Consider the following 27,377-nt stretch of genomic DNA (forward strand, 5'->3'; position numbering starts at 1 on the left):
TGAGAGGAAATGGCTGATCTACTATGATCGCAGTTTAGGCTTGGCCACATATGCATCCTTCACATTCCTGTAGCGTTTATCTAAAATCTTATTTCCTCGGGTATCATATTTTATATAGGCTACGGTTCATACCCTGGGAGAGAAAGCTCCAGTCTGCAGTGATTAAAATCACCAAGGATGAAGATGATATGGAGCTGCAGGATACGCTTAGTACAGTGACAAAACACTACTTTGGGCTTCTATAACCAGATAACCCCCACACAATACATTTGACTCTCTGCATTAGAGCTCTCCACATGCTGCTGTATGTCTTTCTGCTGTCAGGTATGCATCTCTTAGTTTCATCTTTGAGTAATTGATGTTATGTATTTATCTGAATTGTAACAATTTAATTCTGAATTAGTTGGCATGATATATTTTTACCTGACTAAACTGTTATATTTGATTTATACTGATCTCTTCTGAAATCTTTATTTCTAGTAGATTAAAGTGCAGTCTGTGAAAATCTGCATACAGGATAGATCATACCGAAAGTACCAATGAATGGACCATATGGGATACCAGGTTGTTAATGAACGAATAATTGAAATGATGGGATTTCCAGAATAATCAAACATCTAAATTAATACATAATCGACATTTGTGATCAGTTTTTAATTAGAAATACAGCCTAGACTTAATGATCACTTGAAATTGGAGTCAGATGAACATGGAGCTAGACTAAAATTGAAATTAAATTCTGATAAATTAAGTGAACTTTGCATAAGCGCAAGTAAAAGACCTACACACATTATACCTTTGCCCACCAATTGGATTCCATCTTTGGGCCAATCTGGGTGGATCTTGGGCCAATCATGGATTGATGATCATTACATCATCATCTGTGTTCTTCAGTGGCTGACAGGACTCTTCAGCAAGTGGTGAATACTGCACACAATATCATAGACATACAACCATCATGGACAGCTACAAAATTTGGCATTGTAAACAACACCTTAAGGTTTTATAGAAGTATCAGACCATCTGGTGTAGGTGTTTGGAAATGTTCATAATTTATCCATTACTCAGAGACAGATAAGGGCCACCGGTTTCCAAAGAAAACACACTATTACAATCCATCAATAACAGCAACCAAGGATCTACTGGAACTAATAATGTTTAGTTCTTGAGAATTATTTTTCACTTCAAACTAACCATTAACTAATAACATAGTTCAATGTAATAAAATTCTTGAAAAGTTTGACAGATTAGATAACAGCAATTAGTCTGCATAAAAAACAAAGTGAGGGTGGTTTTACACTGACAATTTAGCTCAAAACATGCCCAATTTGCAAGAAAAACTGGTAAAGTGAAAGCTGTCATTCTGACCTGGGAGTGCACTGGGTACTGTGAACTTGTTCAGGAAGTAAAGTAGCCTGCATGCCTTTTAGCTGATGACAATGCCATTAGTTCAAAACGTGTAGGGGATCAAATTATAATGTCAAATCATATTGTACAGTACATCTAACTATACTGATCTGCTTTATTTGAGGTGATCTTTTCTCTCCAGGGTAGCAGAAGAAACTAGTGCAGAACAAATACAAATTACAACAAACGGGCAATAAAACTTGCAAATGTGGTAGTGGTACTGTGAAACTGAGTCCAGACACCTATAAATGAATGATAACTGCTGTTTTTTCATGCTGCATGACAATTCTGTGGACCTAAAATAGGCAGACTTTTACAGGAAAACAAAATACGGCTTATTATATTTTGTACCATACCACATAAACAATTTGCAAATCCAAATGGTTCATCAACTTGTAGGGTTGAAAATCAGCAAAGATATTTGTTTCCCCATCCCACACCTCAGTTCCTTAACAAAAGGGCCATTTGGAATTCCTAAGGACACAGAGGTGCTGATAGTGATGATAGCCTGTATAGGCCAAGATGTGTATCCTGGAGGATCCTCTAACTGTCACTACTTTAGTACAGTGGGGAAAGCGGTTGATTGGTCAGGTTGAAGGTCTCAGATTAGGTTTATAGTCACATGATCGAGGAAGGGATAAAATATTTAACTGTTGCTCTCTTTTTTGCATAAAAATGAACACAGTGCATAAGCTCAGATCAATGAGGCCTACAACCAGTAAGTTCCAAAAAGAAATACAAACCCTGTCTGAATCCAATATTTGTAATAATATAGCATAATTTATGAGCAGTTTTGTGGCTAGTAATTTTTGACCAGAAACCACATATTTAACAAGCTGCAATTCCAACAAAGAACAACAATTATGCATTTGGGAAGCTGTTATTCCCTGTATAAGCAAAATCAGTAGGTTCCAGTGCAATATAATGACAAAATCCTCTCTATGTCAAAACGACTGGAACACAACATGAGGGTACATTTAAAAAGGAGAGTTTATAGTTGTATAAAACTGTGGCTATATTGAAATTATACTCCAAGACCACTTTAGCATTAAATTGAGCAGCTGTTCTCTATTATTATGAAGCTGATGTTTATGAACACCACATCTTCTCCAACATCACTGGGAAATGTCACAAGAAAGCATTGAGCATATTTATTTTCCTGTAATGCTCTCAGTGAGATTCTACAGGTATCTACTGTACTCCAGGTATCTGAATAAAGAGGGAAAATTAAACCATGCTCTTAATGGCCGTAGTGCTTCATGGCTGCCCAGATGTTATAAAAAAAAGGATTTTCTAAAAGCCAGCATGTCACAAAGTAAATACAAGGAGAGTAAATCTGACAGCTGCCAAATTGTTTCTTGGCAGATATTTCTACATTCATCATGCCAACTTTTTTTTTTTAATCTGTATGAAACACATTAATATACTTCTCCTTAAATATGTATTTACCTTGTATTTGCTTTAGATATACTTTATAATTTAAATTAGCGATGCAACGATACCATTTTTTCAGAACCAATCCAATACCAGCGCAGTTTTTTTTAATCTATGTAGAATTTCTATACTTCTCTGTGACCTGATCGTCACTCTTTTGTGTGTTAAACACAATCTAGATAACTTAATTTTAATTAAAAATAACAAATTTATAATCAATCTATGACAAAAATACTATTATAAACTAGGTTAGTGGATAATTCAGCAGCAAAAGATACTGTAGAAAAATCATGGGTGCACAATTTTATAAAACCTAGTGATACATTTTTATTTACAAATAAAAGTGAATAAATGAAGCACTAAATAAGGTAAAATGGTACAGATTACTCTTTGTATTGTTGTAAAATACATTCATGAAAAAACAAGCAAATGCATTTATATATAAATGTATACTATAAAATTAAAAGACATTTCTTTTAAATCTATAGCACAGTAATGAAGGCGGCAAAATATGATAGATAGGACAGAACAAGAAAGATTATTCTTTCAGAACAATGAAAGATTATTATTATTATCTTTCATTGCGCAAAAGTATTATGATACGAAAGGCTCCAATACAGAGCGGCACAAAGCGCTTATGCGCATCCCGCACGCAGAATGATGCGCTTGAAGCGACACAGAGCACTCCGAGTCCGCATAGAAAAGTTCAAAGTACAAAAGGAAAAGATATTGATGCATAGTGTTTTAAATCTGCGGGTTAGTTTATTGATTTAAACCTCAGTTACTGTGCGCTCTCGAAGAGAGTTTGACTAGTAACTGAACGTGACACGCAGTTTGAATGCTGAATGGAGGATGACAGACAGCCGCAGCGGAGAGAAGAGTTTAATTTACCTGAACTTGAATTTAAAGACTTAAATATTCATCTGTACCTCAAATTAAACTATGGAACAGCTTTAGAACACTTGAAATATAGTGCACGAAAACTTTATGGTGCTTTATGTTTTTGTGCCTTTCGTGGGGCTTAACAATAACACAATAGTATACGCACAATATCGGATTTGGATCGGTCTCGTCTGACCGATACCCGATCTGCAGGAAATGACCGTATCGGAACCGATACCGATCCTGAGTATCGGATCGATGCATCCCTAATTTAAATATGGATTTACTTTAAGCATGTCACTTATTAAAACTGAACACAAAGACTTCATGAGAAAACTTTACTGTATAAACAATTACGCACCCAATACATAGCCAATTTTTAATGTACATGAAATAAAGAAATTGTGAACTTGACAACACATTAAAAACAGACAGTGATTCAGCACACATTCAGTGCTCATGCAAAACACAGACATGAACAGTAAAGGTCTTTGGGAAGCTCTGATGAGTCGCTGAGGTTTTGAACAAAGTATTACAATCTGCTACAATATTTAAGACTTGCCAGTTCTCAGGCCTAAACACAACTGCGTTCAAGTAAACCTGACCCTTTAAACAGTCTGACTAAATTAAACCCCATCCAAAAGACCGTAACAGCAAGGAGATCATTTCAAATACACAAATGTAAGATATGCTGTTCATTATTAGGAACATCTATACATATATCAAGTTGCTGTCTTATTCAGATATGCATGAATATAAACAAGTAGCCTATATTTCTGACAACAAATGAAAGCAAGCTACTGATCCAGTACATATGTACTGATCCATACATCTGGAGGTACTAGAATAAGATACTGTACATGATCTTCATACTGTATATAACAATTTTAACACTGAAAAAAGCCTTTGTTTGAACGTCATTTTAAGGGAAACTGAAATCATTTACAGAAAACATTCCACATATGACTAACAATATCAAGCAGAATCAACATTCCATGAGTGAGAAACAGCCCACAGACATGCTGCTTTCTAAAGGTCAGTGGTGAGACAGCAACAAAGACTCTTTTTAAATGTAGTCTCCAAAATCCACAGAAATGTGAAAACGACTGGAGAGTATATGCGATTACTCTTCTCTGGGTGCTGTGCTGGACAAGGCACAAAACGCCTGGCGATTTAAAGGGGGATATCATTTTAAAGTGTACTGTACATCACTTAAGATTAAAAGTTTCTTATAAACTCAAATTAAAACTCTGCACACAACTGATAAAAATGATATGATACTGTACTTAATAAAAGCTATATGCTACACAGTTTTCAGATGACCTTACGATTTTGCAGGTTTACACATCCATTTCCTCACTATAAATTGTTACTACTTTTAAGATTTTCTCAGTATTTGGACAGCTTGATTAGGATAGGTTTCTAAATTTTGTTGCCAAATGATTTGAATTTGGAAAAAAGAACAGTCAGTAAAACTTCAAATGGCAATAAAATTAAGAACACTATTCTAATCTAGTCCATATTCAGATTTTAATTCTGTAAACCAAATAAAAGAATCCCTGAGGTATAAAAGCCTTCAAGACACCAAGATGTCTTGAAAGTACATCATTCAAATTCCTCAGTGTAAAAAGTTTTACAAACATGATCTCACATTCAAATTCACATTCCCACACACTGTTCTACTTAAAAGTATAATACTCTGGTTAACCACCACTGGCTTGTGATCAACTCACCAGGGTATAGTTGCAGGTATAGAGTTTCGGTCCCAATGATACAGAACCATATTACTTTACTGAAGTGATTTCAGCTGCACTGACTGTACAAATGCAGTCTAATGACTTGCCATTAGGCTTTTTTATTACCTGTTAATTTATCCTCAGTGCTACACAACTTCTCTCGTCATTCCAAGTCCAGTATGCCCTCTGAGAGGGCGTCTATGGCTTTGGAGGCAGCTGAGGAGGAGCTTCCTGGTCCAGAGTCCATGAACATGTGAGGGATCTCACTTCCAAAGTAAATCTTACTATTAGCTGCTATTGCCTTAAATTTCATCAGCTGGAGATATTCAGGGGTCAGCTTCACCTGAGAAGAGAAGAGAAGAGAAGAGAAGAGAAGAGAAGAGAAGAGAAGAGAAGAGAAGAGAAGAGAAGAGAAGAGAAGAGAAGAGAAGAGAAGAGAAGAGAAGAGAAGAGAAGAGAAGAGAAGAGAAGAGAAGAGAAGAGAAGAGAATGAAAACATTCACTAAACAATGAGCACAGTAATGATGGGGTGGAGTTTTAGAAGTTTACCTTATTGGACTCAGCTGCTCTCTGTGCGGTGTAAAACTCTGCATCTGCTCTTGCTTTCTGCCTAGCAAGGAAAGCGCCGTCTATAAAATCAGTGAGACAAATGGGAAAGCAATATCAACACAACAGAAACCACAGCAAAATTCAGAGCTGTGTGATGAGGGATTGTCAACAGCATTCTAAGCACTGTATTTCACTCTTATGATAAGGAATGTATTCAGGCAGTTTGCCGTTTAAACCTCAGCATCTCCTATCATTCTAATTAGGGATGCACGATATTTATCGGACCGATAAATTATCGACTGATATGAGAGAAAATTACGTCATTTTTATTGCTCTGATAAATAAATTAAATCCGATAACTAGATCCGATAAAGTATGCTTGCTGGTAAATCAATCGATCAGTCTGATTTATCTGAGATTCATCTTCTTTCAGAGTGCAAGTGATTGCAGCTTTTAACTGCAGTGACTCTCAGCATGTGTTGTGCTCATTACGTCATCATTTGCGAACATGTCTTCGCCGGTCTGGAAGTTTTTCTCGGTGGCAGAGGAGGACAATGCCATTGTTATTTCCAACGCATGTTCAGCAAGGATTCCGAAAGGAGAAAAAAAGGCATCAAGTAGGGTTGTGACAGTGAGGAAATTTTCCCACTGGTTAATCGCCGCGTGGATAACCTTACCGGTATCACCTCGGTGGATGGGGGGTGGACATAGTTTGAGTCTTCTCTCTTTTCCTTCGGTTTTAAATAGCTTGTAAGCTCTGTGCGCGTTTTATTTTCACTTTTAAATTAGTGGCAATTCGGCATCAAGCAGTTGTTTGTTTTTAGTTCTCTTGAGTTCTCACTTTCCTTTGCTTATAGCTTGTAAAAGCACCGTGCGTATTTTATTTTCACTTTTAAATTAACGGCAATTCTGCTTCAATTCAATTCAAGCAACAAAATACAACATAGAACATTATAGCTTTTATTAACAAAACGAATAAAAATACACCATGCTATATGCCTAATATAAAATAACAGATAACTTACAAATTTTAAATATGCATGTTAGGCCTATAAAGCTGAAAATCAGTCAAGACTGAGGAACAAATAATTATAAAACAGAACGTTTATTAGTGAGATGGAAAGTTGAGGCACGGACTGCATACAACTTGATGTAAAATAATGGGAAAAATATCAGTTTAAATAAAATAAAAATCAGCAAATACTGTGGAACCAAATAGGCTAAATGAGAAGCGAATGTTTAAAAAATAAATAAATAGACCTTCCAATATCACTGTAGTAGTGAGTGGGGCGGGGCGGGGCCGAGAGCCGTGGGAGCGGAACGAGGCCGGTGGAGTCAATGATAATGAGCGACACCTGCGCCACTCACCGGTCTCGAGTCCCACGAAGGAGCTCCGGAAGGATAAAAGGAGGAGTGACGACAGTGGAAAACGAGAGAGGACCAGGCCTGGATTTTAGTTTGTGTTTTGTGTGCGGCAGTCGTCCGTGAGGGGCGTTTGTTTATTTTGATTATTAAATTCTTGAATGTTTGCCGGTTCCCGCCTCCTTCTTCCCGACCTACGAACTTTGTTACAATCACCTTAGATAAATGGCAGGTCAACATCCTTTTCAAAATCCAAAAATATTTTTAAAACAGGTGCTTTTACATTTAGTTTTGAAACTCTTCTGCCATCGTCTTGTCTTTTTCACCTCACTCATGTCAGTCAGCTCGACTCACTCTCCTCAGGTGATAAATTAAATCTGATCTGTGATGCGCGACTGTCGTTCGTTCACAAAAATGAACCGAAATACATGCCTCACAGACATGATAAATATATCTAAAGAAACTTTAGCACACTAAATACCGTCGAGTCGCTCTTGACAGCACGGACTCATGTTATTTCCACCAGCGCGGCAATTTTTTTTCATCAATAATTGATGGATGTCTAAAATATAAAGATAAGGAGAAGCCTAAAACAGGCTCGAGGCCCGGTCCGCGTCTGAACTATGACGTTAATATTGGCCCGAAGCCCGGCCCTAGGGACATAAAAAAGTAGGAGCCCGACTTTAAATTAAATTTTAAAAAATTATAATAATAATAATTGAACTTCTACCAGATTTTGGAACAATTCTGTGTACAGTCATAATGAATAATAAATTGATATATACATGTTACATAATGCAGTTTGCAACAAAGTTTGTAACTCCCAGTGGACAAACTGGCTTGTTTTGTAGAGGTCCTGCACTGTGATAATGACCTGCTTTGCATGGAATCACATGACATTCATTTGTAATTTTGTCTTTTTTCATTTTCAACTATTTTTACATTAACTCCTAGACTATTGGTGAAAGTTTTGAATAAAGTTTTTCAAAAATGATTTGCATGCTGGTTTGGTTGACAGTTGTTGCTAATTATTTGAATAATGACCAACATGAACTTAAAAGCATGATTTTACACATCTAAATCCTGGTCTGTATTGCAAAATCTTGTCCTTGCCGAATGATCATCTTAAAGGGATACTCCACCCCAAAATGCAAATTTTGTCATTAATAACTTACCCCCATGTTGTTCCAAACTCGTAAAAGCTTTGTTCGTCCTCGGAACACAATTTAAGATATTTTGGATGAAACCCACGGGGCTTGTGACTGTCAAGTAAATGACACGGTCAAGGCACAGAAAAGTGTAAAAAAAAAACCCATAGTCAAAATAGTCCACCTGCCATCAGTGGTTCGATCTGAATTTTATGAAGTGATGAGAATACTTTTTGTACGCAGAGAAAGTAGAAATAACAACATTTATTCAACAATTTGTCTCCTCTCTCTATCCATGCGTTACTGATGACAAGAGAATAGCGTACACACTTTGCGTCCATCAGATGCTCTCCAAAACGGCACTACGCTGACACAGAGAGGAGACGAATTGTTGAATGTCGTTATTTTACTTTTTGTACGCAAATAAAATAATTCTAGTCGCTTCATAAAATTCAGATTGAACCACTGATGGCAGATGGACCATTTTGACAATGTTTTTTTATATTTTTCTGTGCCTTGACAGTCACTAATCAAGTTTCCATCCAGATTTTGTGCTGTTTTGTTATCGACAAAGAGAATATGCGTTAAAAAAAACTTTGCGAAATTTGCTGTCTACAGCCTGTTTCCATCCAACTGGCCTTTTACCGATAAAATGGTGTGCATGATGACGTCATCCCTAAAAAAAAAAAAAAGAATTGTCGCATAAGTTTTGGTGTATCGCAAAAAAAAAAAATGCCCTTGAGCTGTTTCCATACATAACTTCTCCTATTGTGTAAATTATAGGCTAGGCTAGTAGCCTGTTCTTCATCCATTTATTTCATTATTATTAAATAAACTGTATAGGCCAATTATTAAACTGTATAGGCCTACATAAAATAATTTTTATTAACAAGTGTCGAGTTTTTTTTTTGTACTTTGTTATAGACTAGATAGATAGGCCACTGTTGATAAACAAGCAATGATCATAAACAGGAGCAGTTGTATTATTATTATTATTCTGATTAACGTTTATAGGAAACTGGAATATTCATTTCGGATATTTTATTTCTCCTATGGTCGTTAAGCATATTAACCGTTAACCGACAAGATTATGTTAAATTACAATTAAATTAAATTTAAATTGATAGGTGGCTTTGACCCATTAAAAATACCTAAATTTGTTTTCCAGGGATTAATTTTATACATGCAAAAAGCAGCATAAACAACATGAACGTGAGGATTCACGCACCTGCAGCGCTTCTGCGAATGGAGAAAAACAATTATTATATTATAATATATATATAAATATATAAATAAGAGAAATATTTAGGCCCATATGAAAAGTATATTTTTCTAAATTAATGAATTAACCAAACGAAAGAAAAAAAAAAGCGGCGTCCTGTTTGTTTCCTTTATTTCACAAAAGTACGTTTTGTTTTTTTATTGTGAATGTACACAAATAAAATAAATATTTTGAATTGTTTTGAATAATGTCTTACTCTTATATGACCATAAATGAAGGAGTAGGCTAGTGTAAGTCGTTTCCACTTTTACAAGGAAAAAACAAACAAACAAAAAAAACAAGTGATCGTGCTGGCTGACTTTATTCCTGTGATGGGAAAGCTACATTTTCAGCAGTCATTACTCTAGTACAGTGCTTCCCAAACCCGTCCTGGAGGCCCCCCTGCCCTGCATCTTTTGTGTGTCTCCCTTATCCAACACACCTGATTCCACTCATCAACTCATTAGTAGAGACTGCAAGAACTAAACTGTGTGTCTGATTAGGGAGACATACAAAATGTGCAGGCCAGGGGGTCCTCCAGGACAGGTTTGGGAAGCACTGCTCTAGTAGTCCTTCAGAAATAATATGCTGATTTGGAGCTAAAGAGATATTTCTTATTATTAATGTTGAGAATGGTTGTGCTGTTCGCTAATTTTGTGGAAACTGTGATACATTGTTTTTCAGAATTGTTTGATTACAAGAAAACAGCATTTATTTATTATTCCACAGAATCGTTTTGTAACTTTATAAATGTCTTTACTGTAACTTTTTATCAATTTAATTGCTGAATAACAGTATATCTACTGGACCCAAACTTTTGAATCGTAGTGAATATGACTTTTTGTATGAGATTATATTTTATTTATGAACCAGGTACTCTATATAATGCTAAGCAGTCATTTCCTCTAAACATTTACTGTTAACTTTTGCAATAAATTTATATTTTGATAGGTTCAGGGCCCAAATACCCCATGTGTTTAATCAAGGCTGTTTTCATTTTCCTACACTGCAGTCTAGGATTTGAACAAAAACACATTAACCTACCTTCAATTTCTGAGATCTTTTTCTCCGTTTCTTTTTCCATAACTTTCTGTCCAAATTTTATTTCAGAAACCTGAGCCACCTTCTCTGCCTCTGCACACATAAAAAAAAAAAAAAAAAAAAACACTTTCACTTTTACATTAATTGCAACATCAAAATCCAACCCACAAGACCAAATTAGCTCATCAGGCTGAATACTAAGAAAAACATCTTTGTTCACCGATGACAGCCTTTTTTCTCTCGGTCTCTGCCTCCTTCTCTACAACCTTCTGAGTCTGAGCTGCAATCAGTAACTTCGTTCTCTCACCCTCCCTAAGAGAGAGAAAGAGACACACACACACACAGACACAAAAAGAAAGTAAGGACAGATTCTTTTTCAATTAAGTTCAACTGATAAGGCTTGACAATTCTCTCACATAACACCAAAATACAGTTGTACAATTCAGAAATAGAATGACAAGTATGTAAGCTCTAACCAGGGTCCAAAATTAAGACCCACCATGAGCCATGTTAGTACAATACTACTTGCCAGTTGGCTGGTATCTTTATTAGGAACTGCAACATAATACATTTAGTCTAACTAATGGAAGTGGCAAGTGATTAAAACACACAAAAACACAAATGTAGAAAATGCAAACTTCTGTTTTCTATGATAACGTTAACCCCATTTAACCTCATTGTTAACTATTGGTATCCGATTATTTGGACATATGTGTGTAATATTCCTCAAAGTTAATCAACACAAAAATAAGAGGGGGGGGGATTTATTACCCAGTCCACTGATTGCTTAGAGGTGTTAGTTAATTTTGGACCCATTTAGCAAAATCGTATAGTTAACCGCTATTACACACAACGTGCAAGAAGTTCTCATAAACCCACATTAGTTCATAGTTCCTGCGAATGCTTTCTGGAATGTTTGGTTTGGTGACACGGACCGCCTGCTTAGGAGACAGAGGAACAGAAGAAAGATAAAGGAAAGAGAAAATAGTTAAAAACAGGCAGACACAAACATCACTTTTCATAATAAACAAAAATCGAATTAGATCTTTGACTTTAAAAAGGCAGAGCAATCTTCTCACAAAAAGACCTTGTTACGTAATGTATCTTTTGTTTTTGCTGGAAGGGCCTTGGGAAAGGAGTTAAAGAAGCAGGAAGCATGAGCACACAAAACCAACAAACATTTATCTCAGAGGAAAATGAGTGAATATGATCAAATACTCCTCATGTGAATCACAGCTCAATGTGCATAATGTGAATGACACATTAGCTACAAACGCTAACAGAATTCAGGCTACAAGGAAGTATGAAACAGTTTATTGGTGATCTCAGTGTCATCAACGAGCTGATGACTTGCATATTTTTAGTGCTTCCAGATGAGAAATATTAACAATGGAAATATACTGCCTGCACAGCTGATTATGGGAAAGGCTGTTTTAAGAGTCTTTGCTTGAATCTGTGAAAACTTGGTCCAGCACCAAAAGGATTTGGGTGAAGGAAATCTGCCAAACAAAAGCTAAATAAAGAAAGACAAACACATGCACAAATACACAAAGAGCTTATCTGCCGCACCGTATCTTAGGTCTAATGTTTTCCTGAATTTGAAAGAATTGTTAATGTATAAACCGTGCAGAAAACTAAATGCTGATATGAATGTAACTCAGTGGAATTGAACAGAAAATAGAATGAATTGCTAAACCAATCTAAGTTGAGTCCCACCTGAATGATGAGTCCGGGGGCCATGCTGGTTAGATCCTCCTGCAGCGTGAGCTTAAGATTCTCGTCTATTTGATCTAAGAAACAACAGGCCACTTAATGAACGATTATTTTACACCTAAATTTTTGCTCTCTCATCACACACAACAACCGCAAGTAAAAAGCACTGGAGAAGCTTATGCTACTAACAACGTCAAACATCTCCACATTAACACTAGAGGGCTGTAACTATTGACAACTACCCTCACACCATCGTGAAGTACAATCATGGACTAAATCTAATGCTATTATAATCTCGCTCAAATTCTCAAATTATTTTTCTACAAATTTTAATTAATTACTAAGAGGAGTTATTTGAATGAGTTATTTTCTGATTGCTAAACTTTCCTAGCAAATTCAGTGTCTTTACATTTTAGTAGGGACAAATATGCATAAATTGATTAAAATATTAAAGCCCATCACTTACCGAATAGACCTATGTAGACCTCCTGAAGTGAGTGCACACTACAGAACTGATTAAGCTCATGGTGTACCTTGTTGAAAATCAGAGCTTTGTCGTAGTCGGCAGTGAAGTTTCTCACAATGTCATAAACTGCAGCAGAGTAGACAATGATGTTAAGAGAGAGAGATGAATAGGGCACATAAAATAAATGACAGTTATAGTCTGGGTCACTGCTAAAATTCATGGGGAGCAGGATAAAACATTTATTGGCGAGTAGGCTAGTGGGCCCTCCCACATTACAGGGCCCAGGGAAACATTCCCAGCTGTCCATCCCTACAACAACAGCTTTTTTTGAGGTTCTACATTGTAAATGACAAATAGTTATTTTACCTGCTGATGGAACAAGATAGTTTACCACCTCAATGCGATCAAAGTAGATCATTACACCTCCACTGCAAAGCAAAAAACACGTTATGTAAGAATGAGTGTGAAAATCTACTCCAGAAAGCAAAAGCAATAAAGGAAATCTCACACAGGGTCTCTCTAAAAACAGCACGTGTTGATCAGAGCATGAGATGATCTGTAATAGAAGACTGACTATCTGTGTTATGAACAGAATGTATGAATGTATTGTAGTTTGCACTCAATTTTCAGCTGTATATAACAACTTAAATTTCAATAATATTTCACAATATTACTATTTGTATTGTAATGTTGATCAAATAAATGCAGCCTTGGTAAGATAATTCTTTCAAAAACAATCATAAATTTACTGAACCCAAACTTCTGAACAATAGTGTACACATACGATAACACATTTAGCCACATTAAGTACACATAATCATCAATTAATATTTCATTGTTTACAACTTTTTACAGCAACGATTTGAAAAATCTCTGGGATTTATTTTTAACCAGTTTTTCTGGACGTTAGCCAGTTTTATTTTTATAGATCAGTTGAGAGATGAGAGGAAATAAGAAGGAAAGGAAGAGGGAACAGAATTGTGAAATGTTTTGAGCCAGCTTTAAATGTCTTACTGTAGCTTAAACTCTATAGTAGATCAATTCTAGATCCAACTCTCAAGTGTCTGCTCATAAATTATGTTCCAAAACAAAGTTGCAACCTTCAGTCTAGGATTCTCATGACCTGCTGACCTGATGTGTGTACAGGCTTAAACATTGCAAAATAACATATATGATGTTGGCTAGACAGAAATGCAGGTAAGAGTTCACCAAACTTGAATTTGGTATGCAGCAATAGAGGAAGCCGAATGCCTATGCAAATGTGGCTCTCAACCTCATTCTGCATGCATATGAATAGAACACAAAGTCTAATGTGACTGCACCTTATAGGAGTTATGAAAAATGTACCTCACCTTGTGCCACATGGAACATTCTTTACTTCATCTGTTTGTAGGGTTGTCTGTATAAAAAGAGAAAGGATGTAATAAGGAAAAGAAAACTATGAAGTTCAAATATACATATAAAGTCTGTCATTTACCTGTACAGACTTGAATGTAGTAATGAACGGCAGCATCAGATGAAAGCCAGGGCCAGTGGTGGTGGTCAGCAGAGCTCCACCTCTGAGAGAAGAGAAGCACACATCTATAGTACAAAGTAGAAAGTGATCTGCACTGCAGCATCTGCTTGGTTCTGGAAGCAGATTATTGGAAAATTTTAAGTAACTGACCGGTAGTAAACACCCACATGTCCTTCTTCAATCTTATGAAGAGCAGAAAACACTGCGGCTCCTCCTATGGCGAGGATCACAGAGGCAACTACTCCCAATGTCATTCTGAACACAAAAGAAATATGTTAACCAAAATATGTTAAAGGAACACTCCACTTTTTTTTTTAAATAGGCTCATTTTATAACTCCCCTAGAGTTAAACAGTTGAGTTTTACTGTTTTTTAATCCATTCAGCCGATCTCCGTGTCTGGCGGTAGCACTTTTAGCTTAGCTTAGCATAGATCATTATGATGGTTGTAAATCTAGGGGAGTTGTAAAATGAGTGTTCCTTTAACCTATTAACCCCACCCTCAAGCCATCCAAGATGTAGATGAGTTTGTTTCTTCATTTGAACAGATTTGGAGAAATTAAGCATGACATTACTTACTCAAAACTGGATCCTCCTTTGCAGTGAATGGATGCGTCTGAGTCCAAACAGCTGATTAAAAAAAATAAAAATAACCACAATAATCCACACAACTCCAGTCCATCAATTAACATCTTGTGAAAAAAGTTGCATGTTTGTAATAGACAATTCACCTTTGAGATATTTTAACTTCAAACCACTGCTTTCAGCTAAAATACGATTTCTCTCTCCATAATATTGCATCCTCCAGTTAAAAAGTTGTCTTTAAGGTACAACGCCTTATCAACGGATTTGTTTCTTATAAAGACACAGCTTTTCACTTCACAAGGTGTTTATTAAAGTTTATCCACAAGTAATCCATAACTGTGATGTTTTTATCAGCTGTTTGAAACTCTCATTCTTATGGCACCCATTCACTTATTTTCCATTTACAAACAGTAACAGCCATTCATCCTACCGTGGGAAACATGTTGTGTTCTACTAATTGCAGTTAGACAATAGACATAATCCAACAAAAAGATGAATATTTATCTCAAAACAACTTAGTAAAAATTATTAACAATTCTTAATACATGTAATGTTTTATTGTAGTACGCTGAACACAGAGGTGGGGGTAAGTCACACATGTTCAAGTCTCAAGTCCCTACCATAAAGTCTCAAGCAAGTTTCAAGTCACAGTACAAACTAATCAAGCAAGTCAAGTCGAGTCGAGTCCTGATAAGGGTCAAGTCAAGTCACAGTATCAAACAGGAACAAATATATTTTTGCCACGTGACCTTGTTCATTTTTCCTCAGAAATTTACTTTTTAGTTATACATTTTAAATAATAATGTTTGAAACGTAACATTTTGAAAATACAAAATACTACTTTGTATACTGATAAGTCTGTAACTGAGAAAATATTGGTAAAAATACAAGATAAAAATATGTATCTCATATTTGTGTTATATTGAGTTTGGCCATCCTAGGAGACACAAATAATATTTAACAGATGTTTGAAAATTATTTTGCACTAAATATCTCCAGTGAAGTCTGGGAGCACGCTAAAGAATTTCATTGTGTAACAAAACATGCTATTCAATTTAAAATAATGACTACAAATCACCCCTTATATCAGAAATAAAATGGACCCACAATTTTCATCGGATATAGACACCCTATTTGGACTGTTTCTTTCATTTTGCATGATTGCCTACATTGTTCTTGAAAACTATTGTCATCATGGCTCAAAACAAGATGCCTATTGCTGTTAATATTTATGTATCTTCCCCTGTAACATCGATTTCTTTGATTTTATCTTTATAAGAACTACATTGACAGCTGTGCATTTAAGGTCTGCCTAAACTTTTTGTTTTGTTTTTGTTTTCTGTTTGTTCTGTTGGTGGAAAAAAATAATTTAAATTTTTTTATATAGAAATATGACATTAATGCCGCCAGTAAGAGGTGGAAAAGTCACTGCTTTATCACAGAAGCGTTCATTGAACCGATTCATTCAAAACAGTTGATTCGTTCATGAACAAGTAAGAACGGGCCACTGAATCTCTCAACCGATTCGTTCAAATCCCCGGATTCGTTCAGTATTCAGTGTGTTGCTTAGAGACGCGCGTAACTCTAGCTGTGGGTTGAAGGAAACTGTTAGCAGCCGCGCTGAAAATATTACTATATCGTATGTTAAATATAAAAACTCATATTAGGGCCGTTTTGACAACATGTCTTGGATTTTGGGTTCAAGAGAAACTAATCGATAAAACACTGTGGTAGAATTCCATATATTGATTTACAAAGAGGGGTAAAGTTACTCGACACTAAAGTACTGTTTTGAGAGACAAACGCCAGCGAAATTAAAGTTTGACATTAATTACAAATAGGAGATTAATAATTTATAATCACTTTAATTTAATGACACACCTAAGATGATTTTTAAGACCAATGCTGTTTTCAACTAACGAACAAGCTAACATACCTTTCTTTATGAAGTGGTGACGTCCTGGCTTTGTAATTGCATACAGTGTGGAAGTGTTAATCCAATTGTACTTTTTGTAATGAATACGAGGAAACTGCCTTGCACTTATTTTGGCACTGTACATACTCAGTTACACTGTGGTGTAAGGTCCAAAAGTTTATTAGGGAGAATATTCACTGTTTAAAACCTTTTTCACTCTTATGGGAAAATGTACTTTTTGGCTTTACTGACTATCCTAACCAAGAGGAACAGTACTTTTACTTAATTAATTTACTTATTCTGTTGACCAAATTTTACATTCATAAGTGTAAATTTACCAATAAAAACCCCATTTTTATGGTTTTGTTAACTGAAATATGTATTTATATTGACAGTATCAGAGACTCTGTGAATAAGAAAGCTGTAAGAACTTTGAAAGTTTGTGAATTTTACAATTTATTTATTTTATTTTATATATACATGTATATATGTATTTCTTGTTTATTTTTAAGTTTAATACTTTCCTCCCCCTGGCTACTGTTTTATTTGTTGTAATTTGTCTTTCTATCCTTTTATTTTTATTTATTTTATTATTTTGTTTCTTGATAACATGTTGTATGTTATAGTTCTTCGAAAAAAAAAAAAAAAAAAAAAAACATCCAAATACAAACATCTCGCGAGATTCTCTTGCTCCCTGTATTTGTCGTGCTGTGTTCCTGTGCTCGTGTTATGAACTGCGCAGACTCGGAACTAATGCGTTTTATCAAATGATGTCGCAATGATTTATAATAATAATTAGAGTTGTTATAAAGTCAAGTCCTGTCGAGTCATGAAGGTCAAGTCAAGTCTCAAGTCTAAATCAAGTCGAATCATTTTCTTTATTTAGTCAAGCAAGTCACAAGTCCTTAAATTTGCGACTCGAGTCCCCCACCTCTGGCTGAACAACCTAAAGTGGTTGCTGGTCTTAGCCAATTTTCCAGCCTGGTCGATATCTGATGAGGATGATTAGAAGGATTGTGTGTGTTCTATAGTTAACAGCATTATTAGTGTGAAACCCAGGGGAAAGTACAGTCATTAGGGTTCATGGCAGATTGAGAGAGCATGTGGAGCACTGACATTGATGTGACTTTGAAAACCAAGCACAAACTAAACCTGCATGCAACTGTCCATTTTATTGACTGTGTATTATTTATAAATATCACAAACGAAAACCTCAGTTTTGTGAACCAGCACTACAAGGTGCAAAGCCCGGGTTTTAGAGACACAATAACAAACAGTAACTTTGACTTAAGACACTATAGTTCGTTAAATGCATGACTTCTGGCGGTGACCAGAAGTTGCCGCCGGATGTGGCTTTTCTCTTCGCGTCAAACTAACTTATCGATACAGATACAGTTCTGGAAATTAGTTACTGTTTTGTCAAAATAACAAACATTCTCCCGGCGACAAGATGCAACCTTACCGATAGCAAACATGACTAACGTTAGCTAGCTTTAAAAGATGTGTATACAGACAAAATACATTAGATAGCCTGTCAACGCTAGATTAAAACACGGAAAAAATACTTTGTGGATGTATGCGAAGAAATAGAGATGTTACCTAAGTATGTACTGTAACTCCTTCCTTCCTGATGGCCGGTAGAGACACCTGCGATCGATGAGGAAAATACAGCGACGCTCTTTTGCGTCTGACGTCACTTCAGTTCAACCCACTGTTGTTAGAGCGTCGCATAAATATGTCTACATATGTCTATGGAGCATCACACCATTAGATGGCGACAAATATCTTCCTATAAAAACAGTATTTTTTCAGGGAGGTCAGGGAGCTGACCCAGATTTATTTGCCTCGGTATTGTTTATTAGTATGTATAAACTTTTGTAGTATTTATTATAGGTATTTTGAAATTTTAAGTTATTTTTATTTCATATCTATTTTTTTTTATTTTTAGTTCTTCAGCTTAAACGTTTTTTTTTTATTGTTTCCTATAATATTTTATATATTTATTTCAGCTTTATTTCAGTTATCAGAAATTATATTTAATAGTTTTAGTTTTAGTTAAAAATAACAACACTATTATGACTGTAAAGCTTTTACATGAATTTTGGAAATTAACATGCACGTACTTACAAATCCAAGTGGATGCTGCACACTGGTGGTGGTTGAGGAGAGACCCCCCACATGATTGTAAAGCGCTTTGGGTGTACAGCAATACACAATAAAGCGCTATATAAATGCATCATTCATTCATTCATTCATTCAAACCAATTACAGGAGGGCTACAACAGGCAACAACATCATTTTTTAAACTGCGGTTGTCAGTTTCCTTTTAAATACTGCTGGTCTAAAAAAATATCTTGGTGGGAAGCAGAGCTACATCTGTAGTTGCAGCATGCCTTCCAACGATTTTTGATCATCAAATGATGTTAAATATGCACACAATAAAACAATACTGATTTTAATTTCAATTTGAACAGAAGTGTTTATGGGGCTTAATATCAGAGAGTGTAAAATGTATAACATTGGATTATGTATTTATAATTTCTTTATATTATGAATTACATAACTAGAACGCATAAGAGTACAAACATTTACACAGAACAAACGTGTGAAAATGAAACTTAAAATAGAAACTTCTTGTATTCTATACAGATGGATGCTTCATGCAGAGTCCTTAAGTTTCGCTTATTTGTTTTTGAGGTTCAGTGGGATGGCGGTGGTTGTAGTAGATGACAAAAGATGCTCATCTGGTTGCATCTCATTTCGAGTGTTTCTTAAAGATGGAGATATATTCCTGTACATCATCAGGTGAGCCCAGCACTACAGGAACCCTCTGGTGGATTGAGTCTGGTTTGATGTCTAGAACATTCATGGCTCCTGTCGTTGCCATACCACCAGCCTGCTCCATGATGAAGGCCATGGGGTTGCACTCATACAACAGCCTCAGCTGGAGCCCAGAAAGAAACATGAAACCAGTTATATTGTTGCCATAAATACACTTTAAAATCCCTTTTAAACTCTGTTTCTCCTCACCTTGCCCTTGGGGCTCTTGATATTAGCAGGATACAGGAAAATGCCACCATAGACCAGAGTCCTGTGCACATCAGCTACCATTGAGCCCACATAGCGTCCTCCATAGGGTGAACTGCCATCCTGCCGGTCAGAGTGGGAATCTTATATTTACTGTCAGTCTGAATTGTCTGAATTTTACAGATTTTCTCTATAGTGTTCTACTGCACATTTAGAAGAGAGAAATAATTTAAATAAGTCAAAATTCTACTTAAGTCCAAATATGTAACCATATTTGAGTGAAAGTAAAAAAACATTTATTTTTTTTTTACATTTAACTTTAACTGAGTACTTTTCACCCTTCGGAAATAATGTTACAAAAACTAACTATGCTACAGTTCAAACGCTTAGGGTCAATACATTTGTTTAAAGAAATTAATACTTTTAAATTGATTTAAAGTTACAATAAAGCAGAAAAACAGAAAATCAAACCTTTTTTAATGACAGATGAAAGTTTCGGAGGCAGAGTGTAAACGTGATTGACACAACGTAAGGTTGTATTTATTTCTCAACGTGCAAAAATGTTGTACTCGGTGTGCAATGGCCTTTAGAATTAAGATCTGACCCTACCATGATAGTAACGGCTATTAAACAGATAGTAGGATGTTTCTCTAGCTCGGACACTTTAGTGACATATTCTCAAAATCTGGAGCCTCTTACCTCTGGGAATTTCTTCTTTTTCAGATATTCTGTCACATCTGGGTAAAAATGCGCTGCATAGCCTTCATTCAGACTGTAAATCTTTCCCTTCTTCTTAATCTTCACATCCCGATCTACAAGTATAAACTCACCAATGGCCTAATGATGGAGGAGGAAATAATGCAGAAAGATTAAGAGGTAATTCAACTATTTAAAGTTAAATAGGATATGAAGTATGTAACATAATTCTGATTTACAGGATCAAGCATGAAGCAGTTGACACCCTGTCCTGTGGAGAGAACCAGCATGGTAGCACTGCCATAAAGAGCATACCCTGCTGCCACAATGTCTCTGCCACTCCGCAAGGCATCCTTCTCTGAGGGTTCATCATCAGTTTCCTGGAGATCATGTGCACACACAAACAAACAAAAGCATTTCATTAGTCTTTAGATGACTGAAAAGAGATATGTTTGTACTGCAAATCACACGAAAGCCTGTCCTGTACCTTTCTGTAGACTGCAAAAATGGTTCCAATAGAAGCTAAGCAGTCAATGTTTGAAGAGCCATCCAGAGGGTCAAAGCAAACCACGTATTTGCCCTGAGCAAAAAGAAAAAGAGTCAGTTTATTGGCCTGTACAGAAATACTTCATTACAACATTACATCATTAATAACATTATTATTATAAAACCTGTTGTTACAGTTAATAAAGTGACTGTGGGGTTTACTTTGACATTTTACTTTTACTTTAATTGATCAAGGGTTTTTTTTCAGGTTAAAACAACAACAAAACCAGTGATGCACACACTTACCCTTTTCTCTGGTTCTATAATGATGGCGTGATCATTTTCTTCAGACACCAAAACACAGGATGTGAAGGAGGATTTAATCATGTTTATAACAAGATCATTAGATATGATATCTAACTTTTTCACCTGGTCACCTGTAACATTTGTGCTCCCGGCAATTCCATATCTGAGAAAAAGAAAAAGATAGAATTCAAACCTTATTCATGGAGAATTATGTGTTCTATATGCTTTCTTCTGAGTGCTGATAACTTAGGAAAGAGTCGACCTTTGCCCCCTATTTCAACAAGAGACAAGGTCTAATCATTGCCTCAGTCTGTAGTGTTTGTTTGCAAAGTAGCTGAAATGAGCAGATGCTACAATAGTACACTGGCATATCGTAAAATGTGCATCAGTAAGATGCATCAGAAAAAGCTTTTTGCACAGATGGAAATGAAGTTTAAACTATTGAAAAGTTTCTAGTCAACAAGACACTCAAGCACAAATAGTCTGGGAATTGACAGTGTGGCTGCCCATTCAATACCAATAAATAGAGAAGTTTCCTCACTTTTTATACTATAGGAAGCGAAAATGACAGAAACGGTCTGAAAACCACAATATTAAAAGACTCATTGGCAGATACTCACAGATTGGCAATGCCAGCTTTTCTGACTGCAGTGGAAATGGCTTTGATGGCCGTGCACATGGAGTTTAGAAGGGTTGTAAGCTCGCCCGTTCCTTTGGCTTTTCTGCCCTCTTCCAAGACAAATCTGGTGAGGGTCACCACATTAGTATCAAATGCACCTCTGTCTGACATGATGACTGACTGCTAAAGCGTGAGTTCCTGCTGATTCCTATCGGAAAGGATGTATAAGAATTAAGTGTAGATATATGACTGGGTTTAAAGGGGGAGTGATGGTAGTTTAGCCAATTGCAGGTAGAGTTAAAAGGGAGGAGTGTTTTTTTGCACATGTAGGGGGCCTGGCCGAAGTCCAGAGTTTATCACAGATTTCACCCTGAGTGCAGGGGGACAGTCTCTTCAAAACAATGAAAATGATTGTATTAGTTTAGCTCATTTGATCTGTGATTGATTGATTAACATTTTGCAATGTAAACCTACTTTGTGCAACAAATTGCATCTAGGTCTCAGTTATAAGATCTGTGCTTACAAAAAAGTAATAAAATGAATGGATGATAAAATCACTGACTATAGCTATTCTATTCTACAGAGAATTTTGCAAAATTCATTCATCTGTTTACCTAAAGATCCACATATGACATAGTTGTAGTGACTAATCATTGATCGGTCGTGCAGAACTGTCAGCAGAAACACGGGGTGTCCGTGATCAACGTGCAGTTCAAAGGTTAGTGTGCTTGATTCTGTTCTGAAGGTTAATTGGCCACAAAAGAGTGGGGCAGTGAGATTCTTACGCAAGATTTTACAAACATGCACTAAATAACTATTCAGGATTTTTAATGGTTCAACTCTGATCTTTGCTGGTTTTCAGGGCTAAAATGATGGTACAGTACAGTACAATAATAAACTTAATAATGATAATGATGATGATGATAATTCAAAATGATTCAAATAATATCTTATTATAAATAATCAAAAGTAGGAGAGAAGACAAAGATTTATCACAGCTCTTGATTAATAGGCTACATGAAGTTGTTCGCTGCTCCAAAAAAGACAATGTACAAGCTATTTCTTTCTTTCTTTCTTTCTTTCTTTCTTTCTTTCTTTCTTTCTTTCTTTCTTTCTTTCTTTCTTTCTTTTTTGTTTGTTTATCTGCAAAATAAATATCCTGTTTTTGTTACTGTATACAGTAACAATTAAACAAAATACAGGATTCAGATCCAGTCTCGCTTGTTGAAATCCGGTCGTAATGTTTAGTCTCTTAAAACTGCCTCTGTACCTTTAAGAGAGTACTTCCGGGTTAGAGAGCTGCGTGTGGACAGATCCAAAACATTTGTGAGTAACGCACAGATTAAAACGCAACCTGCAGTAGGTGCTGGGGTATTTTGAGTTCTATTTATAAATCGGATTTGGCTTTTTTGAAACCAATAGTTTTAATTTAGCGTGCTTGTTCAGCCGCACGCGCAAACGGAAATATTGTTTAGAAAATGGTAGCGCAGAAAGTGCTTTATTATTCACACATTATGAATGTGGCCATGTGCTACTTCAGAGCTTTATCAGCTTACGCCTGTTATTGACCTCAGTTACAGGTTCAATATGAGATGACTGAAGCTTGAAATTTACAACTGAACAAAGCCACTATAAATGCAAAAACAATAATGCATGATGCGTTGTTTCAGTGCAGAAAACAATGTTAAAAGGTTTATTTTACTTAATTTTTTATAAATGTTTGGCTGGGACAGTTACCTAGGTCATTCAAACCACTTTAAAATAAATGTAGAGGTGAATGTTGGAATTTATAACATCTCAAATTAATAATAATAATAATAATAAACCTCTGTCCGTTCCTCGCGATTATCTTCTTTGGATGGCAAATATAGTGATAAAGTATAGTGTTATGCAATTTATTTAAATAAAAGATTAATTAGTTTGTCAGTGCTTTTGCATGGAGAAAAACCAATGTAGTTTTAAATGAATATGAACAATATCTAAAATGAGATCATGTAATAGTCTAACAAACAAATAGGGCTAAACCTTTTACAATATATTGTAGAAAATACCAATATATCTTCAAAGTTTGCCCTCAGATTAGATTCCCAATGTCCTTCTCATGTCTTTGTCATGTCATACACACAGACAATGTCTTTACATTTTATGTAAATATTGTGAATTTGTTAATGAATTACTTGTAGTAATTTTAAGAATAAGAAAAACATAACAGATCTACCTTCTGAATCACTATCAGCAGTGCTAATTTGTATTGTAAAAATGTTTTCTTGAAAACGTGTGGCTGTTCTGTTAATTGCTACATTTGAATATAGTATTCATTATTGCTAGTTATACAGTAGCTGCTCCCTCTTTTGAATGGAAAGAAATAATTTATATTTTGTTTTTTCAGAATGGCCTCCTTTGGCTGGAAACGTAAGGTGGGGGAAAAAGTTTCCAAGACGACAGTGCAGCAGTTTGAGAAGGACTCAGAGCAGGCGGAAGATGAGGATGTGGAGAAGGAGGGAGTTGATTGGCTGCACGTCATCAAACGGCGGCGAGAGGTGCTGCTGGAGGATTGTGCTGCTAAGAGCAAGAGGCTAAAGGATGAAGGAATGCTGCTCGCTGAGCAGGGCAGGTAGACGTTTGTTTGTGTGCTTGTTAAATCCAAATGCCTATTTCCAGCAGTCTTAACAGAGGATGAGCGATTAGGCAGCCGATGCTGGAGAATAGCAAGAAGTATGTACTGAAAGAAACAAGTGTCAAACAACATTGCTTCTACTGTTTTTATGTCTTAGTTACAGTCTGAAGCATTATATGTGGTATGAGTCAAAAAGTAAGTGAGTTGAAATTATGTAAAGATGTTAAATGTTTCCAAAGTGTTTTGTGGGTGCACCATTGTAATCTACTCTTGCTTATGTACACTACTGTTTGAAAGTTCAGCAAGATATTTCGAATGAAATTAAAACTTTCATGCAACAATGACACATTAAATTAATCAAAAGTGACAGTAAAGAGAGTTATGTTACAAAAGATTTCTATTTCAAATGAATGCTGTTTTTTACTTTCTATTTATTCTATCACTTTCTATTTCTATTTTCTCAGTTTCCACAAAATAATAAGCAGGGCAATGGATTTCAACAATGATAATAAGTAAAGTTTCTTGAGCACCAAATCAACATATATGATTTCTGAAGGATCATGTAACACTGAAGACTGGAGTAATGGCTGCTGAAAATTCAGCTTTGCCATCACAGGAATAAATTGCATTTTAAAATGTATTAATTTAGAAAGCATTTTTTTTAGAAAGCATTTATAAATTTAAATGATAAAAAATATTATAATATAGAAATACTTCATTACAAAAATATTATAAAAATATATATGAACTTAAAAATAATTAAAGTTTCATCATTTCACAATATTACCGTTTTACCGCATTTTTGATTAAATAAATGCATCCTTCGTGAACATACAAGATTTATTTCAAAAAGACTCTCATACAATAGCATATACACTCATACAAACTGGTATGACATTGATATCCTGGTTTTGACAGGGAGCTGTCTGTCTGCTTGATTTGAAAAGACAAGTCACATAATAAGATACTTGTTGGCCCATGGAAACCTCTCTCATCTTACCTGATTTTCAGTAAGTCTCTCTGTTTTTTTTACATTCTGGCAGCGTGTGCCAGTCAAATTCCTTCCAGGAAAAACTGACAGCTGTTTTGCCTTTACGGTTATTCATCTGTTAGTAGTTATGTAAGGCCAATGCATTGGCCAGCATCATGACAAAGCAGTTATTATCAAGTGATAGAAACAGAGTTCTTAAGAGTCATCAACAAAGAAGATAAGTGGCGGGTCTTAACGGTGCCAATTATAACAGTGCCACATTCATCCAGCAGATGGGATTGTGGGTTCGCTATGGACTCGCTGCATGTGGCTGTCACTTGTTTAACTTGTTCACCCAAAATATGCTGGCTCATACAAAACTATTACATTGCTTCAGAAGACCTGAAATATAGTGCAGATTTTCTATGGAGTATGATGCTTTTTATGGTGCCCTTTTTTTAATTTTGGAACTTGACAGCTCAGACCCCCATGCAAATTAATTATATAGACATTTTCAATCACATTTCTGGGTGCTTTTAAAAACATTCACTTACAGCCAACTATTTACATTATTCATCCTGAATTAAAAATATAAACTGAGCACAAGAAAAAAGCTGTTTATTATATCACTTTTCAAAGGAAATCTTGTGCTTCGTTCATTTCAAGTATAAAAAAGGATTACATCTGTCTACTTCTATTGACATTTATTGTTGTAATGACTTTCATGAAGTAAGTCCAACACTGGCAGGAGAAGCCTAAACAGGAGTTCAGTACAGTATGAAGAAGCTGAAAATTTTAGCACTCAAATGGGACTTTTGGTTTCAGCATATCCGTGAAAAGCTCAACCAACGGTCATGAAATGCGACTGAGCTGTAAAGTAATACACTCCAATGTTCGCTTTTTGCTTTCATTATTTTCTAAGATAAATAATTAAAGTTATGCCATTATTTAATATGCACTCTCTTCTCTTGGAGGCAGCATTTCCTAGATGAATCAATGTAGCAGGTGTGTCCGTATAAACCTTAGGATGATCCTCGTCTCTTTGAGCTGAGTGGGTGTTTTACGAAATATGAGATGGAGAGGAAAAAGGGCTTCTTTCTCAAATTTCTCATCTTTTTACCACTTAACCGGAACAATAAGTCAAATTAGGCCGCTTGTTTTCTCAGTGTCCAAAGAAAGGCAATAAAACGTCATAGCCAGCAAGCATTTGAAAAGGATAAAAGAATAGCTTGAACTTACTGGAAGATGGTTTAGAGGCATGGATTAAACTCAAGCTGCTGTTATTGCGGCCTTACCCTGTAAAGCCTTAACAAGAGACTATGGGAGGTCAGGGTGAAGTGTCACTCTTCAAATTTACAACCTTTTAGCTCCTTCTTTTCTTCTCCACTCTCTTTGTCTCCGTCCTTGTTTGGATTCCTTTAAGAGCTGTAGTCTGAAATGTTTTTTAAATTGCATGATTAAGCAGCACTTTGGCTCAAACAGTGTAATTGTGCACTGTAGGCCGCTGCTGCTCATGGTACGATTACCGTAGCACTATGCCAATATTCGTTGCACCTGCTTTTTCAGAGAAATTAAAGGAAGTCCAGATAGGCTAGAAAATGTGATGATGGCAAGGCGTTGATAGCAGCTGGTCTTTGGTAGGA

The 27,377-nt window shown here is 35.8% G+C and overlaps 3 protein-coding genes across 6 annotated transcripts in view; 1 reads left to right on the forward strand and 2 right to left on the reverse strand.

Annotated features, from left to right (window-relative positions):
• Positions 1 to 554: 554 nt before the first annotated feature.
• LOC306871973 (erlin-2-like) lies at positions 555 to 18,712 on the reverse strand. Of its 2 annotated transcripts, none has more exons than XM_079420272.1 (14): positions 18,613 to 18,712; positions 15,093 to 15,143; positions 14,666 to 14,770; positions 14,477 to 14,558; positions 14,352 to 14,398; positions 13,366 to 13,427; positions 13,000 to 13,125; positions 12,537 to 12,610; positions 11,700 to 11,758; positions 11,041 to 11,132; positions 10,824 to 10,913; positions 6,009 to 6,088; positions 5,586 to 5,802; positions 555 to 927 (listed from the first exon to the last, which is right to left on the reverse strand). In XM_079420272.1, the coding sequence occupies exons 3-13, from the start codon at positions 14,767 to 14,769 to the stop codon at positions 5,623 to 5,625; spliced, it is 996 nt and encodes a 331-aa protein (XP_079276398.1). In that variant the 5' UTR covers position 14,770; positions 15,093 to 15,143; positions 18,613 to 18,712; the 3' UTR covers positions 555 to 927; positions 5,586 to 5,622. The 2 variants fall into 2 exon arrangements, with proteins under 2 accessions (XP_079276398.1, XP_079276397.1); XM_079420271.1 differs by lacking the exon at positions 555 to 927 and adding an exon at positions 4,089 to 4,888.
• A 735-nt stretch (positions 18,713 to 19,447) lies between these two features.
• Positions 19,448 to 22,378, reverse strand: fbp1b (fructose-1,6-bisphosphatase 1b). Its single transcript, XM_079418798.1, has 7 exons — positions 22,149 to 22,378; positions 21,529 to 21,691; positions 21,224 to 21,316; positions 20,976 to 21,116; positions 20,740 to 20,877; positions 20,044 to 20,163; positions 19,448 to 19,957 (listed from the first exon to the last, which is right to left on the reverse strand). Exons 1-7 carry the CDS (start codon positions 22,316 to 22,318, stop codon positions 19,769 to 19,771), a joined length of 1,014 nt encoding a protein of 337 aa, XP_079274924.1. The 5' UTR covers positions 22,319 to 22,378; the 3' UTR covers positions 19,448 to 19,768.
• Positions 22,379 to 23,435: 1,057 nt separating this feature from the next.
• Positions 23,436 to 27,377, forward strand: part of ttc33 (tetratricopeptide repeat domain 33) — a 29,773-nt gene continuing 25,831 nt past the window's right edge. The window contains exons 1-2 of one of the 3 annotated variants that reach the window (XM_079419067.1): positions 23,436 to 23,473; positions 24,537 to 24,761. In XM_079419067.1, the coding sequence (XP_079275193.1) occupies positions 24,538 to 24,761 (224 nt within the window). In that variant the 5' untranslated portion in view covers positions 23,436 to 23,473; position 24,537. Of the gene's footprint in view, positions 23,519 to 24,536; positions 24,762 to 27,377 lie in introns of all 3 variants that reach the window. The other 2 variants (XM_079419066.1, XM_079419068.1) reach the window with 2 other exon arrangements.

The sequence above is a fragment of the Barbus barbus genome (assembly GCF_936440315.1).
Source record: "Barbus barbus genome assembly, chromosome: 6".
Classification (NCBI taxonomy): Eukaryota; Metazoa; Chordata; class Actinopteri; order Cypriniformes; family Cyprinidae; genus Barbus; species Barbus barbus.